The 21,313-nt window shown below is 38.3% G+C and overlaps 1 protein-coding gene across 16 annotated transcripts in view; it reads left to right on the forward strand.

The window, feature by feature from the left end:
- The window catches only part of SYNE1 (spectrin repeat containing nuclear envelope protein 1), a 427,973-nt gene that overhangs the window by 252,639 nt on the left and 154,021 nt on the right, over positions 1 to 21,313 (forward strand). For 15 of the 16 annotated variants that reach the window (XM_031456562.2, XM_064486565.1, XM_031456561.2 and 12 more), the window contains 11 exons: positions 373 to 538; positions 876 to 1,031; positions 3,334 to 3,486; positions 4,278 to 4,460; positions 5,320 to 5,457; positions 9,087 to 9,272; positions 9,476 to 9,598; positions 10,034 to 10,216; positions 11,405 to 11,548; positions 16,655 to 16,849; positions 17,930 to 18,070. In XM_031456562.2, coding sequence (XP_031312422.2) covers positions 373 to 538; positions 876 to 1,031; positions 3,334 to 3,486; positions 4,278 to 4,460; positions 5,320 to 5,457; positions 9,087 to 9,272; positions 9,476 to 9,598; positions 10,034 to 10,216; positions 11,405 to 11,548; positions 16,655 to 16,849; positions 17,930 to 18,070 — 1,768 coding nt within the window. The remainder of the gene's footprint in view (positions 1 to 372; positions 539 to 875; positions 1,032 to 3,333; positions 3,487 to 4,277; positions 4,461 to 5,319; positions 5,458 to 9,086; positions 9,273 to 9,475; positions 9,599 to 10,033; positions 10,217 to 11,404; positions 11,549 to 16,654; positions 16,850 to 17,929; positions 18,071 to 21,313) is intronic. The other variant, XM_031456572.2, reaches the window with a different exon arrangement.

Genomic DNA, 21,313 nt, shown 5'->3' on the forward strand with positions numbered 1-21,313 from the left:
CACGTCACTTTTAAATTCTGATGATTCTGTACCCTTGGAGTAAATTTCCAAAGGGGAAATAGAAACCAAACCATCTCCAGGTTACCTTAGATAAGAAAATGAATTGCAATATCGTGGCACAGGGGGATGTCCACTCTCAGTTTTCCAGGGGGTAGATCATTCACTTCACATAATGTCATTCTTCTGTTAAACCGGAGGTAAATGTAAACGTCACTGAAAATTAGCTGCCAGTTTTGGGGAAGTGTCTTTATTTGGAAAAAAGATAGGAGGCTTCACTTTTGTAATGTCTGTTTTGGACAATATGACGCCATGTCTTGGGGGTTCCTTTCATCGCAAGTCCTTGTCTGCTTTCTCCCTTTAATGTTTCTGAAGCATGCAGGAGAAAGTGAAGAAGAACGGACAGGTGGCAAAGCAGGAGCTGAAGGAGCGACAAGTGGTGGAGACCCACATCAATTCCGTCAAAGCCTGGGTTCAGGAAACGAAGGAGTATTTGGGGAATCCGACACTAGAAGTAGATGCTCAACTTGAAGAACTTAAGGTACAAAACTCATTTCCTATACCCATCATTTTAAAAAACTGTCCTGATTTTAAATTTATGTTTGTTTATATTCAATGGAGCACTGAATTTAAAATTTTCAGAAATGTGTAATGTAAAAGGCTTTTAGTATTATTTCATGGGACTTTCTTTTGTTCTGTATAAAGTAGACATGCTTCTTATTCACAGACCAAAGAAAAGTTTGGTTTTTTTGTCAATGTGTTTCTCTAATTCCATACTTAATCACATTTTTATGAGCAATGCATAGTCTTGTCTCTGTACCCATAAAAATCAATTTCCTTATCAGGCTCCCAGAAATTTATGTTGATCTTTTCTTCAGATTCTCCTGACAGAAGCCACAAATCACCGACAGAACATTGAGGAAATGGCTGAAGAACAGAAGAATAAATACCTTGATCTTTATACTATATTACCATCTGAACTCTCCCTTCAGCTAGCTGAAGTGGCCTTGGACCTAGAAACTATCCATGATCAGGTAAACCAATGGTCAAGAAAGAGAGCCTTTCCAGATACAAACCACCATATACAGAATAGATAAACAACAAGGTCCTACTGTTTGCATAGGGGACTATATTCAGTGGCTTCTAGTAACCTGTAATGAAAAAGAATGTGATAAAGAATATATATATGTGTGTGTGTGTGTATGTGTAACAGAATCACAATGCTATACACCAGTAATGAATACAGCATTGTAAATCAAAAAACAAAAATAAAAATAAAAATAAAAGTACAACTTATTAGAACTAAAAAATAAAAAGAATGCCTTTCCATTCTTTTATTGGCTCAGTACCCTTATATAGAGTTCTTAATTTTCACAATCATGTCTTCATAGAAACAGTTAAAAGATCAATAATATTAAGTTAAAGGTCTTATTCATAGGCAAGAAACATATGAGATGATATTAGACATGAACAATAGTGTCAAACAGTAAAGATAATTTATTTGCTTCCCCTCACCTTTTTCTAAAAAAAAAAAAATTACTCAAAGAAGCAAAAAAAAAGATGTATTTCATGTATTCAACAAATAGTTATTGAATACCCAGAGTCTGCCAGGCACTCTCCTATTTGTTATTTTAGTTGACAGTTCAACAAGATAAAGAAGGTGAAGATATTTGAGGAAAGGGAAAGTTAGAGTTAAAAAAATAAGGTAAAACCAGGAAGGAGGTTGCTACCCAAAGTGCACGGGGTCAGGTCCTGTATTCTGTCTAGAGGAAGCCCAGTTTAACTCTAACTTCCAAACAACCAAAGAAGGGAATGAAACATAATATACGTGTATGAGTAACTTTAAAACAAATCTTTTTTTTTTTTAAACAAAGTGATACATAGTCATTTATAGTACAGAGACCAGAGGGAGATTTCTATCTTCAGTCTCATAAAGAGGACACACTTTTATGTACTGACAGTAGCTTCTGTATGAAAACAGAATTGATCCTAGGACCTTCTTGGTGGCATAATGCTAAAGCAGTTTAGTTAAAACTGGTCTATGGAAGACAAATAGCATAATTCTAAACTGCTACGTGAAAAGGAAAGGAGTATTGCATTGTAGAAACTATAAAATTCCTGTAAGTGTGCTGTACCTTTCAGACTGTCCGATGTATAAAGCAAAGTGTTTACAAAATTTCATCAAAATTAACTCTACTGCATCATAATTTTGACCTAAACTAAAATGCTCTTTTCTATTTTAAGTATTTAATCTTCTTTTTGGTTTTCCTTCTTAGACGTTGGAAGGTCTATTGGGAAGGATGACTTGGCAAGTTCAGATCTTAAAAAAAGTTCAAATTTCAGTTTTCTTTTTCTCTGGATAAATTTCCCTATGATAGAGTTACTCACGTACATTCCATTTATGTTAGCACTCAACTCAGAATAATGAAGTTTAAAAAACTACTCTTTTAATGGTGTATTTCCTTGCTACTAAAGAGATTTGATTTGGTATTTGTATATTACAAAATGATCACCACAATAAATCTAGTTAACATTCAACATCATACATAGTTACCAAAAAAAGTTTTTTCTTGTGGTGAATACTTAAGAACCACTCTCTTAACAACTTTCAAGTATGCATTTAACAGGATTATTAACTATAATCACCATGCTGTAATTACATCCCCACGACTTAAAGAGATTTTTTAAAATCTTTCATTTATATAAAGAAACATTTATTTACCATCTTCTCTTCAACCTTTTATTGTAAGCAAAATGTGAATGTTATTATCACCAAACCAAAACCATTAGAAATTTGTAAATGTTAACTGTCTTTTTCACCTTCTTTTCTGTTGGATGTGCTTAAAGCTTTTTTGTCATACTATAAGGAGGTAACTGGAAATTAGAAAAAGAATTAACGGATCATTAAACAGCACTTAGGAAAAGATGCATGGAAACAAATTTGTGTGCCCCCAGGCATCTAGAAGAGCTTTCCATTTTATGAAGAAAAAGGCTTAGAAGAGCCTGTGTGCTTAAGGTCACAAAGTTAGTAAATGGAGAAGACAGAATTCAAACTCAGTTATCTACACTGCTGTCTATCTGTTCACATTTGACGAGTGAATCACTTACATGCATTGCTTGTCCCTTTGGTGAAATAGCAGCAGAAAGAGTGCAGTGAATATGTCAAAATGTGGCAGGTAAGGCTGCAGGGAAAACCTTGCTGCATGTGGCTGGCCGATGCCAAAGCAGGATGGATGACCTAAAGTGTCTCTTGGCAACACCTGCAGGTGGAGGTTTTCAGCTTTAGTTATCCGTTTTTAACCACGGTTGGTTTTGCTGTTCTCACTCATTATTCAGATCCAGGACAAAGTAAAAGAAGTTGAACAAAGCAAGGCCATGAGTCAGGAATTCAGCCGGCAAATTCAGAAGATAGCCAAAGATCTCACAACTATTCTAACCAAGCTGAGAGCAAAGACAGATAATTTAGTTCAAGCTAAAACTGACCAAAAGGTAAGGAAGGAGAAGTGGAAATATAAGGGGTGCTACTGAATGAATTAAATATTTTGGGTGCATTAGTTTATTTGAGGATATAGGGAAAAGAAGCTTTCTTGATTAGCAGGCTTCATTAAACCCAGACAGTAAAGACAGGCAGTAAAGAAATTTTATAAATACAATAGTATAAATCCACTTACATTTTGTAATTGTCTTTTTTTGGGGGGGGCAGTGTGTTTTAGAGAGGTAATTAGGTTTATCTTTTTATTTGTTGTGTATATATGTGTATTTTAATGGCGGTACTGGGAATTGAACCCAGACCCTCATGCATGCTAAACACATACTCTACCACTAAGCTATACCCTCCCCCTCCACATTGTATACTTTATTATCAAGATTAAACTGTATTAATAAATAGACATGCATGTGTGGGTAAGAGAGAAGAGTGTCAAAGGACTAAATGATGGTTTAGGAATACAAGTGTATACTTTTCAAAATGAAGGACGTTCTTGGTAGTTCAATTTGTGTTCTCACTGTGTCAGTGAGTCAAGTGACTAATCCTTTTTGGGTGGGACAGGAGGAAAATGTTAGCTCTCTCAGCCTCATAGGAAATAAACACCAGGGTTACAAAACATCCTGTTCTGCCTTTCCAACGGAAGAAACAGAAGGGAGTTGATCATAGTAGTAGAATTATTGTTTATTATATTTGACTTTTACAAAAATTATTTAAAATATATTCTTTTGATCTTGGAAAGTCTGGAGAAACATTTTCTGTAGTCTAATGTTCATTCATTTTGATGACCATTTAGGCTCTGGGAGAGGAGTTAGAATGCTGTAACTTGAAATTAATGGAACTCAATGAAGCAGTACAGAAATTCTCGGAACAGAATGGCCAACTAGGTAAACCACTGGCCAAGAAGATAGGAAAACTGACTGAACTTCACCAGCAGACCATCAGGCAGGCTGAGAACCGGCTCTCCAAGCTCAGCCAGGTATGTTTCCCAGGCCAGGCATCAAAATTCTCTAAGGCAGAAATTCAGTTTTCTAGCCTTCTCTTTTAAAAATAAGTAAAAAGACAATATTGACAATAATGAGAGCAATTTAAGTGTAGCTTATTTCATACCATGCCTGGATTCCTAAGATTCCGTGTAAAGCTGCTTTTATTTTGTATCAGACCATATTGTAAATTAATTGACAGAGGTGGTCATGTAAATGGACTTTTGAGGTGAATATTTTGTGAACTGGAGAAGCATTTTGTAAAATGAATACCCATCCATTAACATGTTTTCTAAAACCACTTTGGGGGCAAATTCAGGTCTTCAAGTTTTATAGACATGTATAAAGCTTTATATTATTTATTTATTTATTTTTGCCTTTATTTAATAGGTTCTGGTCATACATCATCATAATTGTTAAGGATAGAGTGAACTTTTGCAAATTGATTGTTTTTTTTTTCTGCAATTGGAGATGAGTTAAATCAGGATTTGCAACCAATAAATTATGATGTTGAAACCTGTAATTCCCACCTCCCACCTCGTTACTCAGTGAAGACAGAGCGTGGAAGGACAAATGGAGGAGAGCTGGGTAGAGGAATAAGAGACAGAAATGGAGAATTCTTTTGAAAGACAGATTATTCAAGCATATTGAGAACTTGAATTTTATCCTAAAGTCACAGGAAAGCCCTTGATAGATTTTTCAATAAGGAACTTATTTTTCATGGTACCTTTAAATATCACTGACATTATAATGATCAACTTCTAGGATTACTGTATCCAAAGAGAGGTTGAAGTCTGAGTTCTAGCTCAAGAAAGAGAGTTTACATTTGTTATCTGAATGCTAATGATTTTTCAGGCAGCATCCCATTTAGAAGAATACAATGAAATCCTTGAGTTAATTCTGAAGTGGATTGAGAAAGCTAAAGTCTTGGTACATGGAAAGATTGCATGGAATTCAGCGAGCCAACTTCGGGAGCAATACATTTTACATCAGGTAACTTTGGGAAAAAGAAGTTTCAAAGAGTAACTAAGAGAATAATTTGATTTAACTGTCTAGACTGAAAGAAAATTTAGAGGGCCATAATGTAAAATTAATGTAGGTGCCAGGGAAAAAGAAAGCTGAGGTGGCCTTAGCAATTTGTCCAGTGATTTGAAAGAAAGTAGCTATCCACGAGATTTCCTAAGACTGTATAAATAAAAATTCTCTATCTCGCCTAGACTTTCCATTCCATGAATCTAAAAATAGTCATCCAGATAGGACTCTTTTTTTGCAGCTTCTTTGAAAGAGTTACACACAAGTATATGGTGGGAAATTTTTCCCCATGAAGAGATGTAGGGACCTGTGGAAAGATTATAGGATTTAGACTCAGACTATTGGGAAAACCAAGTTTGCAGTAAATGACTTTGCCTCTCTGAATTCAGTCTTCTCATCAATAAGATGGAGACGGAGATGATATTTACATCACAGAATTATTATGAGGATCAAATGGTTTAACACATGTGTAAACATCAAGCACACTACCTGATACTTGAGTGCTCAGCCAGAGCCTCAATCGCATGCCTCCTCCTTCCAGCCCTTCTGCCTGGTTGCAGTGGTCTGACCTTCCACAGGAAGCAGGGCTCAGCTCGGAGCCAGTGATGCATGCATACCACGTGGGAGCTGCCTGACTTCATTTCCTTTGAAGTTTTCTCTTGGTTGTATCATCCAGGAAATTATTTCATCCTTTTATAATTTAGGCTTGAATTAGATACCAGTAATAGCCCAGTTATTTTGCAACCAAATACAAAATGATTTTTATTTAAGTTACATGGGTATCCTCAAGCATTTTAGAGTTTCTCTTTCTTTTATTCTAACTTATGAATACTTGTGTCTTTTAAATCCATTAAATCCATCCCCTTTTCCATTCCAGTTGAGAGGGTTCTAGATCAAAGTCTCATTTTCTCCTTCTGGGAATGCTTTAGCAGGCTCCTAATTGGTTTCCCTGTAGTTATCTTTCTTCTCTAATCAATCTTGCGTGCTCCTCTCAAGAAATATTTCTTAAGTAACTAGAGAGTTGTTTTGCCCAAGGATATGCTTACACATGAACAGACAAGACTTAAGTTACAAGTGGTTGCAAATCATGAAAAAATATTCATTAGAAATCTGGAAATGCAAGTTTAAAAGAGAGGGAGCATTTTAACTGTCAAGTTAACACTGTTTTTTAAAAGGTCATATTTAGGGAGGTAAGAGCTCTCAAACACTGCCGGTAACTGGGTAAAACCTCTCTGAAAAACAATTGACAAAATGGATCATGATCATCAAAATGTTACTACTCTGTAATCCAAAATGTAGAAAGTATTTTATGAGTACTGGTAACTCTACTGGAATTTTAAAGAAAACTTAAATGTCAAGCAAGTTTTCTGAGTAAATTTTTGGATTTAAGAAGATATGATGCAGTCTTTAAAATGACCATGAGGGTTTTAAAAAAAATTTTTTTAACTAGCTCCTGCTTTCATTCATTTATTCATTCCATAAACATTCATAGAGTGCTTTCCAAAGCTAGGAATTTTGTTAGACATTTGTAATACAAAGAAAACTCCTTGTCCTTCCCCAAGGGTGTTCGTAATTAAAGAGGGGCAGGAGACAGAGAGGCAGATCTAGACAGCACAATGCAGTGTGATAAAGGCAGGGGCCAGGATGCAGAGGGGGCTCCCAGGACGATGCCTAACCAGACTGCCCAGGGTTGGAAAAGATTAAGGAAGCCTTCTTAGGAAAACGTGATTCTGGGCTGAATCCTAAAAGATGCACACAGCCTGCGTGTTGTAGAATGTTTTTGACAAAAACGCATATTGAAATCCCAGCAGTAAGAGTGAGTGATCTGCCCGGCGCACTGGAGGGTGCGATCTGGGGAGGAGGTCTCAGGGGAGCCGGAAAGAGGCATAAGAGAGAAGAAAGAGAGAGAAGGAAAAGATTATGACAGCCTGTTAGGAATTTGGACTTTCTCCTAAAGTCACTCTAAGCCTTTGACAGATTCTGCAGGCAGTGGCAAGTTCAGACTCATGTTTTAAGAAAGATGACTTAGAAGCCTGTGGAAAACAGACCTGTGAAGGGAAGACAACACGGGAGGTGGTTTCAGTACCCTAGCAGACCACGTCAAGGCTTCTCTTTGGAGGCTGAGAAGACAAAAATCAAGGAGTATTACTGAGCAAGAATTCCTGACTCGGAGACTGTTGGATGTGGGTGAAAGAGAGGAAGGAGCCAAACACAGTTCCCAGGTTTCTTTGACTTGGGCAGTTGGGTGGGTTGAGTGCATGGAGGGACATGGGAGGACAGATGGCAGATATTGGTGGTGACCTCACACTGATGCTCAGGAGAGAACTCAGCCTGTACACACTTTTCAGGGAGTTTTCCCATGTCTGCCTTAGGAATTAATTAAAACTACCTGATCTCATTCAAAAACAATTCACAAGAAGAAAATATATGTGCTCTAATGTCAAGTGAATAAGACACATGGAAAATTATAGGTATGGTGTGATCTCAGTTACCTAAAATTATACCCGACTTAACAGCAGTTATCTCTTTAAAGTTATCTCTGAGAGATGGATTATAGAATATTTTATCTTCTTTATATTTTCAATATTTTCCAACCTTCATTTTATATATATATATATAATATGCTGTATAATATATATAATATTTATTGTGAGAAATTAAATGTACTTTATCTTTAAAAATAAGGATTTATCACCTAAGAGTAACATCCCATCTCCCATTTCTTCACTTGGCACATCACACACCCCAGTAACTGCACACTTTGTGCTCATTCACCTCTGTGCCTTTGCTTATGCTGTTCCCTTGGCATAAAATGTCACGTGTCTTCCTCCCCATCTGCTTAAATACACACATTCTTCTGACTCAGCTCCAAAATGGCAATGGCTTTTCCAGGAAGCCTTCTCCCAACCTTCCTGCAAGTGGCAGCAGATCTCACTTCTGTTATCCTTAACCCTTTCCTCCCTTTCATGTGCTCACAGAGTGCCTGCTGTATGCTTCCTATTCCACTTATGTTATCATTAGTCCCAGTAGACAACACTCTCCTGAATGACAGGCGCTGTGCTTTATGCCAACTAGTTTCCACCCCTTTGTCTCACTTAAAGCAGATTTTTGTAATGTTCTTGCCTTACTTTTATTTCTTAGATCGATACATGCTTAGATCTTAGGTGTAGAATATGAGAGCTGAAAAGCATCTCTCTGGTTTGACTATGAGAAGAGGTGGGCCCAGTGACCTATGAAGATACCCAGTGTGTCAGAGCATCGCCTCTGCTGGAGTACCCGTGCCCTGACCCCACCAGGGAGCAGCTGGGGGTGGCAGACAGCACACTAGCCAACACATGTGGCCTCAACAATTGTTTACAGTTCCTGAACTTTGATTTCTTTTCCTGTGAAAAAGGGGCAACAGTAAGTGGGGAGAGGGTCTTGACGGGTAAACCCCGTCAGACACAGAGGACCTTCACAGTGCGCGTGGGAATTGTGCATCGCATCTGCTTCCTCCCTTCCCGGTGTGATGGTCTTTACACGACGCCGTGTTGATTACCTCTACCTCTCTGCCGCCCGTCAATGTTATGAATGTCCATAATTCACTCTAGACCATGCTGGAAGAATCTGAGGAGATTGACAACGATCTGGAAGCCATGACTGAGAAATTACAGTCCCTCGATAGTGTGTACCATACAGGAAAAATGTCTCAGCAAGTGGCAGAGTTGGGACGGGAGACTGAGGAGCTGCGGCAGATGATCAAAATTCGTTTGCAGAATCTCCACGATGCTGCCAAGGTAAAAAAAAAAAAAAAAAAAAAGAAAAGGAAAAAAAAGGAATTTAAATTGAAAAGTCTATCATTAAAAAACAATGATGGTGTTATAGTGGAGATAAAGTTCTCACCTTTGATGAGCTTTTTTGACTGTGATGTTAATCTCCATCTGTGACTTTGGACTTCAAGTGCTTATGTATTGACATTCATGTTGCTTTTACCCTACAGGACATGAAAAAATTTGAAACAGAGCTCAGAAACTTACAAGTTGCTTTGGAGCAAGCCCAGACAACCCTGACTTCTCCAGAAGTTGGACGTCTTAGTCTCAAGGAGCAACTCTCTCATCGACAGGTAAGCAAAAATAATTCAGGGGAAATGAGTGGGGGGACTCTATTTTTTTTTTTAAAAGATAGGAAAAATGATTTCTAAACTCAGTTATAGTCTTAGTTAGCACTGTATGCACTCTTTTGTTTGTATTGTTTTTTTATTGAAGTATAGTCAGCCTACGATGTTGTGTTAATTTCTGCTGTCCAGCATAATACTGTATGCATTATTTGAAAAAACATATTCCTTGGAAATTTTTATAACTTGTGACAGAGCTTTAATTTAATAAATGTCTCTTGCTTATGAAATAAACTCTTAAGATTAAAAATTTCAAAATATTTTAAAATATAAAATTTCAGTATAAAAGAGGTATATTTTATATATAAATAATTTTATAACAAGTTTATAATAAAATATAAAAGTTGAAAATGTAAATTGTGAAATATGAACATGCACTTTCAGCATTTGTTGTCTGAGATGGAGTCACTCAAGCCAAAAGTCCACGCAGTGCAGACCTGCCAGAGCGCGCTCCGGATCCCCGAGGATGTGGTCACCAGCTTGCCGCTCTGCCACGCGGCTCTGCACCTGCAGGAGGAGGCCAGTCGGCTCCAGCACACGGCGATCCAGCAGTGCAACATCATGCAGGCAGGTGCAGCTGGACCAGCCCGCATCTGCAGGCGGTCCCCATGCCAGCAGAGCAACGGCAAATGAGTCACGAGCTTCTTTTCTTAGCGTTGTGTGGGCTTAGCCATCAAAACATATCCAGAGTGTTAAGTATGACAGATTGTTGTGGTTATATAAAATAAGGAGATGAAATGCTATCATTTGGATCACCCACAAAAACCTGGGGAAAGCTCTATAGGAAATATCCTTTGGTGAAACCTGTCTTTTAGTAATTTTTTTTAAAATAAGTAACTGCGTATGATTTTATACTCAATCATATATTTTTATTTTTTATTATTCATGTGGAAATCATCTAGGACCTTGTAGTCTGACTTACTGCTAGTGTTTATTACAGAATTTTTTTTCTCATTTCAGCTTATTGACGCAATAAATGCATTTTATTGCTTGAGAAGTACACCTGACTATAACTCTTAGTCTCCGTACCCAAAAATAGAAAAATTATTTACTAGGAAGAAATGACACTCTTTATCTCACATCTTCTTCCAACTAATATTTCACCTACTTTATCCAAAAATTGTATACACGTCCTCTTATTAAATCACTAATAGGAGGAACAGTAGAGCTCAGTGGTAGAGCACGTGCTTAGCATGCACGGGGTCCTGGGTTCAATCCCCAGTACCTCTGTTAAAAAAAAGATTTTTTTTTTTTAAATCAGTAATGGTCTACTTGGTCAACTCTACTTGTATCATCTTGTAATTTGTTAGACAGTAAATTCCCGAAGGGCGAAGTCATGCTTAACTCATTTTTATATCTCCTACTCCAGCACTTAGCCGAGTGCCTTACATATACATTCAGTATTTCTTTGATGGAAAAATGAAGTCATCCTGTTTTTCCTACCACTTCCTACCACGTCCTGCCTCGTTCATGACATTGCATTCTTTAGGACAATAGGGAGAAGAGAGAGGATCTAGGCACTTAACGGTTTTGAGTCCATCAATGGTCTCGGCAAAATGTTTTAGAGAGAAGGCTCTGACAGATCTGAGTAAAGCTGGGGATTTGAACCATCTGGGAATTTTCCCCATCCTTTCTCAGTTCCCTTGAGGCAGAGGTAAATGGGAATGAGCCCGATCGTTTGACAGACTGCAGCGCAGAATCACTCACACAGTTACTGATACAGCAAGGTACTCACACATTTTTTTTTTCCCAAAGGAGGCCGTGGTGCAGTATGAACAATATGAGCAAGAAATGCAGCACCTCCAGGAGCTCATAGAAGGAGCTCACAGGGAAATTGAGGATAAGCCTGTGGCCACCAGCAACATCCAGGAGCTGCAAGCCCAGATTTCTCGGCATGAGGTAAGACAAGCGAAGTTCGGGGGCAGGACACTGGTTTGATGAGAATATGTGATTCGTTTTTAGTGAATGAGAGAGAAGGGTTTTCCCTGTTGGCGTAATGCGTTGGGTTCTTGGGTAGCTTCTTTAGCCCTCTTTGCATTTTGAAGGTTATTTTTGCTGATCCTTTCTTTCCAAGACCCAGTACATAGCACGAGTCTTCCCCTTGATTCCAAAACCTCCTCACATGACGCTCATGACATATCTCCGCCACAACCCACCAACTGCCTCCTGCAGCATTCTCACAGTTCAGACACCAAAACACACTTTACCCCCTGGATTTATAGACTGCAAGGAATAGCAGTGCTCCAGGTCTTGCTGCTTTGATAGCCCTCTTTAAAAAGAAGAGATGTTTCATGTTTCAAAGAAAACCATTTGCTCTTTCACATGTAGGTCATATCAGCTGTTTTTTGTTTTTTGTTCTTTTTTATACCAAAATCAGATAATGGTCCATGTTGTTTATTTTGCTGATTCCCAGTATGCCTGTTAGCATCTTTCCCATTTTCAAAAGTGCCTCCTTCCTTGTACCTTTGGCATCTTTGTGACCTTAGGACTCGGACGCCCCCTGTGCAGATCTGGTCTCAGAGATCATAGACCTTGAGTGTTCCAGCCCCTCGACACTTAGGAGTGAGTGAATTTCCTTTCCTGACCTGTCAATTCTTGTATAGATCACATTTACTCTTTCCTTTAGGGGCTGGCTCACAGCATCATGAATTTTGGAATGTGACCAGGGTAGAGGATGCGTTTTCTTTCTTTGTGCCAAGGACAGATGTTTAGTTTATCCTTCCAACTGATCTGTTTTAACTTTTTGTCAGAACAATTTTTCCAAACCAAATACCATAGTAAGTTTCTCCGAAGATTCAATTGTTGCTTTTTAAGGTTGGAAAAGTCTCACTGCTCCCCTTTCCAAATGCAGTTCTTTAATTTCTTGTCACATCCAATGCATCGATCCCATATTTATATATGATTTACAAAACAATGTAAATAAATATCCCATCTGCATTTACTCCTACTCTGTAGATATCATACATGTTAACTACTCATTTCTCTTATGCCATTGGTTAAATGAAAATATGTTTTGCAAATATTTGAAACACTGTTCATATAAGTCACACATTAGATTATATACTAAAAATTTATTTTGAAACTATTTTTTGGGAAGGAGATAATTAAGATTATTTATTTGTTATTATTATTATTTTTTTAATAGAGGTACTGGGGATTGAACCCAGGACCTTGTGCATGCTAAGCACACCCTTTGCCACTGAGCTGTACCCTCCCCCTGGCTATTGAGATGATTTTTAATACCATTTTGTAAGATCCAGAATTTCATTGTAACAACATTTCTATCACAGTACAGAAAAACTTTTTAAAAATCTTGTCTGGAATAACAATTAACTATTATTATTACAGTTTTTTGTTTTATGTTTTTAAAAACAATTTGCAAAGTTTTACATTATCTTTTATAACAACCCTGTGAGTAAGGACTTTTTTTATTGTCTCCATTTTACTGATAAGAAAACAGAAACTGATTTTTTTTTAAATGACTTCCTGAGCTTCCAAATTTAGTAACTGATAGAAATCAGGTTCTATTTTAGTAACTTTGGCTCCAAATTCCATAATTTTTCCAGGGCAGCAGAAACTGTTGGGGCTACCTCATTGCATAAAAGAGAAGAATGATGGTCTGGGAAAATGAGTGACTTGCCCAAGGTCGTCACAGAGCCAGCTCTCAGCACAGTCAGCCCTGGACTGTCCCCTGGCTCCTGTTCAGTGATATGTTCATCTTGTCACAGTTTCTCCTCCCAGTTCCCAACATTAATGTAGGCATTTGTTAGTTTTGTCACATGGTTTAGATTGCATTTTCATATTTACCATGACATAGTCCTGTGTGAGGCTCATTGTGTGTGTAAAACAAACACAGGAAGGAAAGCGCTGTGTGGGGAAAGCCTGATTTATAACATCAAATTTTGGAGGAATGCTTTTCCCTGTATTTTCAATCTGCTTCTAATGGAATTTCAATCTTGGAGTGAGTCTAGTTTCCATATGGATCCCCTTAACTAATAGCAATAACTGATAATTTATTCCGTTCTAAGGAATTCACATTGTTTTCCTATAATATTTCAGATGGTTCATTTAATTAGGAAAATTTTATCCTGTCACTTGTAAATCATAGGAGAGAATACTGAGAGCCCTTTGTCCCCCAGCAGACAGCTTTCCTCAGAGCGGCCGCTGGACCTGAAATTCCCACCTGGATGCTCATCCCGTGTAATCACTGTCAGAAATGATCAGTAGAAAGTAAAAAATACACATGCTTCCTGAGAATGGGGAACACACTAACCCTTGAGTGCCCCATTTTAATTTGGCAGATTTAACCACCAACCCACAGAGTTACTGGGATATAGGCAGGTTTATTCTTACCAAAGAAAGTTCTAGAGAGTTGTTTTTCCTAGAGATTCACATGAAATAACCGTAAAATGCAGATTCTTATAAGTCTCAGAAGTCAAAATCTTTTGAAGCTGAGACCGGAATTGCATTTATAACAAACAACCCAAGTGAGTCTTACACACAATAAGTTGAAAATTTGATTTAGGAAACAGCCGTTAGTGATGAGTGTGCTGTGTGGGGTGCGGCAGGAGGGGCCATGGCCGTCCCCGTCCCCTTGGCATGGAGGTGGAAGGACTGGGACTAACTCTGCTCCACACAGATTCCTCAGATCTCACCATCGTCAGAAGGCTTGGCAACTTTTCCAATGAAAACATATAGAATTCAAGGAGTCCAGCTCACTGGTAGACGTCTTCCCTCCGTGCCTGTTAGCTAATTATTACAGAATACGCATCTGTTAGGTACTAGACCAGATGTGGTAAACAGCCGTTGATCACTGTTTTAAAAACCCTATTAGGTTTAATTAAGTATCTACAACCCTGAAAGGTAACAAGGTGATAATTTCTACTTTTTAAATTCTTGCTTTAAAAAATCCTGTACTTCTCTACTAGAAGTTAAGAAGGTAGGCTGCCTGCTGAGTTCTGCTGGACTGTTTTCCTTTCCACCCAGTCAGTTTTGATTGGAAGGGGAGAAGCAAAATGACAGCAATAATAACATGGTGTGTTTGCGTGTGTGTGTGTGTGTGTGTACATATACACATACACCTATGCACACATCGATACCACTTTGTTATCTTGTCATTTTGTTTGTTTCTGAACTTCCAAGTTCAAAGCTCTAGTTTGAATGTCAAGTTCAAAGCTCTAGTTTGTGTGTGTATACACACTATCATTTTAAAGACTATCACAAAATGTGTTTTGTACAAACACTAAATGACAGCTTTTTGGGCGAAGGAGCATGAATAGAGAGGCTTGACTCTAACAGGATGAAAACTAACAGTCCTAGGACCCCTAATTCCCTTAGCACTTAACTGCAGAACATTCAGGGAGCTGTTTTAGAACATTGTGAGTTTGAAATGGAAGCTGGTAACTTCTCTGTACACCAGATTGGTCTAATCCACTGAGATTAAGGATTTTTTTTTTCCCCTGGTTGCTTCATGATTCAGATACCTGCTTTATCTATCATGAATTAGACTTTATTCAGCTGGATGTGTTGAGCACCTACTGTGTGCAGGCTGAAATAGACAAACCTTGTCATTAATATATAGTTTTAAAAGCCTTCTTTAGGGGTGGAGTGAATTACCAGCAATGTAATTATGGGTTACAGTGGTGAGAAGTAGATAAAAGGAGACTCTAGGAGGCCTTTTTGGAGACAGAGATTTTGAAATTTTGGAATGGTAGCAGGAGTGGGTAGGAGGCACTATAAATGTAAATGTGTGAAGAAAGGCATGGAGGAGAGAATGGGAACAAACGTGGTGTGCAGCAGTGAGGGGCTCTTATATAGAGGATCAGTGCAAAAAAGACATAATGAGGTCAGTCTAGTTATGGGGAAGCCCTTAAAACAGACCAAATGATATGAATTTTATATTTTTGGCAATCAAGTACCCCAAAATGATTCTGAAGTAGTAAAAAATGATTTACTGGACAAAAAGCATTTTGAATGTATAACGAAGAATAGAGGTCTGTAAATGTATTACGGTCCCATTGGAATATCCCACCAAGTACTTTGTTGGAGATTGATAATTCTAAAATACATTTGTATTTTTAGAATTAATGTTTTTGTTTACATGAATTAAAGAATATTTACATTTTCACTTTTTAACTTATGTATACATTTTTCAAGTAAAGTATAAACTTAACATTTCAGAATTACCACTTTAGATTATTATTTTAGAATTTAAATATTTTCGATTTGTAAGGGCTATGTACTGTTCAGAATATATTTTCAATTAGCTCTTTGCAAAAGTTTTAAAACCACTCTCTCTCAAAACATATTTTCAACAACAAATGAATTTAAAAGCTGTGAAAACTGAACTGAACTCCCAGTTCAAAGCTCTGGTGGGAAGCATCAGAAACATTTGAGGCATGATGGGATACATGAGGGAACATGAATGTACAAAATTTTACTTTGGAAGTAACCTGCATAAAAAATAAGGGTTTCAGAAGCAATCTTTAGCTTATCTACAAAAAAAGCAATTCCTCAGGGTCACAGGAATTCACATGCTGCTTACTTTGTGACAGGCCCGTCACAAATGGCTGCTCTATTTGACATATTCAGGATGGTAAGAGCTGAGAGTTGCATTTTTTGTAGTTTTAGTCATCACATGACCTAATTTCCATGGCATGAACCATCTGGCAATCTCAGATTCCTTGGGCGTTTTAAAGAAAGTTGCCGGTCCTTAATGTTGCATAAATCCCCGGTTCGTACGGAGCGTCTCCCAGGATTAGCAGCCCCGGCGCGCGGCGCGCCGCTCTCCGCCCCGCCGGCTCGCAGCACCTCTTCCGGCCCCGCCGCGCTGTGGTCTGGCTCGGGGCGCACGGCAGGCTCGGCGCTCGCACAGTCCACATCCTGCCTCCCCGCTGGCACAGCTCTGTGATTTCATTGGCCAGCTCTGGAGGAAGATGAACGCTACTAGTTCTGTTTCCTTCTGATGCTGCTCTGACACAGGGAGTGGGGGCAATGTTTCCTCAGGAGCTGGCTCAGAAAATCAAGGGCTACCAGGAGCAGATCGCCTCTTTGAACTCCAAGTGCAAGATGCTGACCATGAAAGCCAAGCACGCCACCATGCTGCTGACGGTGACCGAGGTGGAGGGGCTGGCGGAGGGGACGGAGGACCTGGACGGGGAGCTCCTCCCCGCGACCTCGGCCCACCCCTCTGTGGTCATGGTAAGTCAGGGTCCAGGCCGGTTTGCTGGGCGCCTTTGCGCTCTCTTCTGACTATCCCTCGGCTGGTGGCTTCAGGTTCCCCTCTCCGAGGCTTATTTCAGGGAGCAGTGCTGTGTCTTATAGACTAGAAGTGAGGAAACGTCCCCTTAATACTGACCACATTTGGGCCAAGGGCAATCTTTGACACTGTAAACAGTGACAGTTGAAATGAAACTGTTTGAGATTCCTGAATTACTTAATGTGCTGAAGGTCGGCCTGCATTTGTTTAAATTTTAACAGTAATACTCAGGGACTCTGAAATTCCTTTGCACAGTTCTCTAGTTTTCTTGGCGAATTAGAGAATCATACTGCATATATTTTGTGTGTGTTTTTACAGCTAAAGCCCTGGCTGATTAGATATGTTTGTGTATTTGGTTGTATAAGTGTTTAAAAAATATAGAAAAAAAATATTAGAAAAATAAGAGAATAGAAAATCCAAAGTTTAACTTTGGTTTAAAATAAATAAGTTCCATTATTTTCTGTCTGCAACATTATTCCTCCATCACTTTGCATCTAAAACGCATTAATTATTTTGGTAACTCAGTGTTTTCCATTGCTGTGTATTTTTCACACATGTGTGCTCTGCCTTGGGTAGTGTGTAACCAACTATACCCGGACTCTTTTGGGAATATATTACTTTGGGTGCATTTCTCTCGCTAGAATATTAGGAATTTGAAATATCCACAAAAGCTCAAGCTTTATTTCATAGACCCTTCTCTTATGATTTATGATTTTAATAATTATTTATAAAGATACAAACAATCAAGAAAAGGAAAATAAAGAAATATTTAATCAACAACTAAACTGTATAATATGACATGCACCCCCTACCCCGGTTTGTTTTACAAATGATTCCTAGCATCACATTCGCCTGAAGACAAAACTTTTAAATACTCGCACAGAATTTGTATGTAAATTTGGGTCTCAGTAATTCTAACCTTTGTTGTATAATTACCTCTGTTTTGAGCTGTGCCCCAACCAGGTCTTTTGTTAACATAGCTAACCTATTTTCATGTCTTTGGGCAACATTTTATGTGACAGATGACTGCAGGTCGCTGTCACACTTTGCTGTCACCTGTCACTGAGGAGTCTGGGGAGGAGGGAACCAACAGTGAGATTTCCTCTCCACCTGCCTGTCGCTCCCCTTCACCCGTGGCTAATACAGATGCTTCTGTTAACCAGGTACCGCCCACTTGGCATTCTTCTAGCTAAGATCTCTGAACGGATGCAGGACTCCATTCTCTGTTCTTACTAGACTGTGGATATGAAACTCAGATTTGGAGCAACAGACCGTTAACGTTAGGTGTGATATTGCACAGACTCTGACTGTCATGTGAGACCAATGCTGGCTTAGCACAGCATCTCTCTCGGGCTACTGAAATGAGATGAGACGAGAGAAGAAATTAGGTCACGGAAATTATAGCTGGAGAAGGCCCTGTTTTAAGGCATTATGGCTTTAGTTTTAACAGCTGTCTGTGATGGAGTACTGCATCCTAACAGAAAATGAAATGTTTGTGTCACCCTTGTGGAATAACGTGATTCTATTGCTGTTTTAACATCCATTGAACATAGTTTTGACACTTGGCAGCTCAGATTTTGAAGATAGAAAATTTATGTTCACTATTATCATGCTTTTTTCTTTATTAACTAATGTCAACAAATTTAAAAGCTGTCTCTCAGTATATGTATGTTGGAATGCCTAAGTAGATTTGAAATTTTTACTTATTTTTCAAGAATCTTAAATTTTATTTCCTATAAAATGGGGATAATACTTTGTTGTTATGACAGATTATACCAAATTAAATATGTCAAAAAGTTTTCATGAAAAATATTGGATAGAAATCAAAAGGATGCTTTTACAATAGCCAAAATTGTTTAATGCATGTTGAGTAATACTTTCTTTTTTTCCTTTAGCCAAAACAACCAAAAAAAAAATTTTTTTAACTACCTTACTATGAAATTACTCAAGAAGTTGAGATTTATTATCAAGGAAGAAGCGTTGACAGAGCAAATGTTCTATAAGCACTATTACAAATCAATCATGTTATTTTTATTTTAAAGCAGAAGCATTGAAAAGAAGGATTTCTGTGATAAAGAGGACCCCTCTCCACCCCTCCAGAAAAGGAAAATAAAATCATGAAACCTTTAGATAAAACAATTCTCTTCGTAAAAGTCTATATAGCTATAGGGAAGGTATGAGTTCATTCATTCATCAGATACATGGTGAGCACCTGCTTGCCATGAAATCTTGTGCTGGGTCCCAGAGTCACGGTCCTTGCCCTCAAGCATCTTGTAATTTAGAGAGAAAGGCAGCCATAAGATGAATAATAACAAAAGTGATGAAAAGAAATTAAAAAAAAAAAAAGAAGAAGTTTACAGTGTTCTGGAGGATTTAGGAAACTGTTCTCCAAATTCTGATTTTCAGACATGAACTGCTCTTCCTTTGATGATGTGTTCTTCCCCGTGGTCACAGATGTCATTAGAATCATAGAAATATGGCTAGAGTCAGCTTTCTGTTGTGTAAGAGAAATGTATCGTCTATAAAATGCCTTATGTTCTTAAGTTTTTCAAGCTGAACACTGCCCTTTGGACGAACACTGTGGGAAGAATACCCCTTTTAGAGAATTATGTCTTGATGCTACATCTTGTGAAGTGTCTTTCCATGTACAGGTGAAAGTGTTCTGTAAGTGATAAAACACGCAAAAGTATTATGATTACTAAGTGTCTAGCTCAATCAAATCCCAAAATTATAAGCAAGATTGTGCTTTGTTCTAATCCCATTTTGATAACCTTTCCCCATCATGGGAAACCATCAATTAAATCACATTGTGAACCTAAAATACTTTATATGTGGAACTGCAAACTAGGAAAAGAAAACATCTTTCTTTAGTTCATGTCAGACAGCTATACTCATAGGAAGCTGTTAGAAAGCAAAAATATCATGCTTGGTGTTCCTCAAACAAGGCAACCCCAACATCACAGTCCCATTATTCTTGTCCAGTGATATAAGCCAGTGGAAAATGAACAAATACTGCAACGTGGCCAGTGATGCTTGGGTTTACAATATTTTCTCTTGAAACTGAGGTGAACATCTAGAATTCCGAGAAGTTCCAGTTTGCAGACTCAGAACCCTGTACAAAATGTACACAGCTGTTTCAAGGAGCAGCCAAATATAACTGCTTTATAAAATCGCAGCTGTTAAAAAAAAAGGCTGTGTGCTTGCTGCTTCTGTAAGGAGATCTTCATTATATAACTAACGGACTCCCCCCACAGTCAGCGTGTTCTGTCTCTGATGGTAGCTATTAGCTGAAATGTGATAACAGTTTAGTTTACTTGAGGATAGAGATAATGAGGCGGCCCCAGAATTTGCTGCTGGCTTCATGATCCTATTAAAAACGAACCAGGTCTTGGGCTTCTCAGAAGAGTGCAGGGAAGTAGAAATTTGAAAAGAGCAGTGTTGTAATGGGGAGAATCCCAGGCTCCAGGTGAGGAGCTCAAAATGGGTCCTGGCTCTTCCTCCTCTAAGCTGAACGTACCTGGAAAGTCCCTCATTTGTAATGGAAGCAACGCTACTTAAGTCACAAAATTGTGAAGGTTAAATGTGATGTTAATTTTGCAAGAACACGTTAGGCTGGAAAATGCTAATCAAATAGCAGCGGTGCTTTTCCAAATTAATTACTTAGGTACCTGCTGGGTAATGGCTCTCATAACTTGGGCACATAAGCAACGGGAGACATATTTCTAAGGGTGGTTCCTCGCTATGCCATATATTGCCTTTATTTAGTGGTTACTTAGGACTGATTGCTTTGTTTTATTGAATCTACATGGTCCTCAAATAGATGCAAATTATTAATCTACAAAAGGTGATATATTTTCAAAATATGTTAAGAAACCAAGAGTTGTCATTCCTATCTAATAAGCCTCATACACACACAAGCCAGAAAAAAGTTTTTGTAACAAATTAATTTTATTCTTTTGTGGGCCCTTCTTTATAAGAGAGTATTTAATTTAAAATTTTGACTTTAAAGCAACGTTTTGCTTTTCCTTTTGGGGAGCAATCACACCCCCTTCCACGTATGCAAAATAATAGAGTTTACAAAAGTGCTTTTACACATTCAGTTTTTTTGGAGGGGGGAGCCAGTTAGGTTTATTTGTTATTTATTATTAATTATTTTAATGGAGGTACTGGGGACTGAACCCAGGACCTCGTGCATGCTAAGCTGAGCTGTTCCCTCCCCCTACATATACAATTTTTAATGAACGTATATGCCTGCCTGTTATTTGCCAAACAGCACATGATAGACTCAGGATTAGTGACACTTCCGTGGTTTTTCATAGTCTGTGTGAAAGCAGGCGGTGGTGACACTAGCGTGGGAGAAGTGCCCTGATGGTGGGAAGCCCAGCATTAAGGAAGGACACAGAGTA

Source organism: Camelus dromedarius, chromosome 6 (assembly GCF_036321535.1).
Source record: "Camelus dromedarius isolate mCamDro1 chromosome 6, mCamDro1.pat, whole genome shotgun sequence".
NCBI classification, from domain to species: Eukaryota; Metazoa; Chordata; class Mammalia; order Artiodactyla; family Camelidae; genus Camelus; species Camelus dromedarius.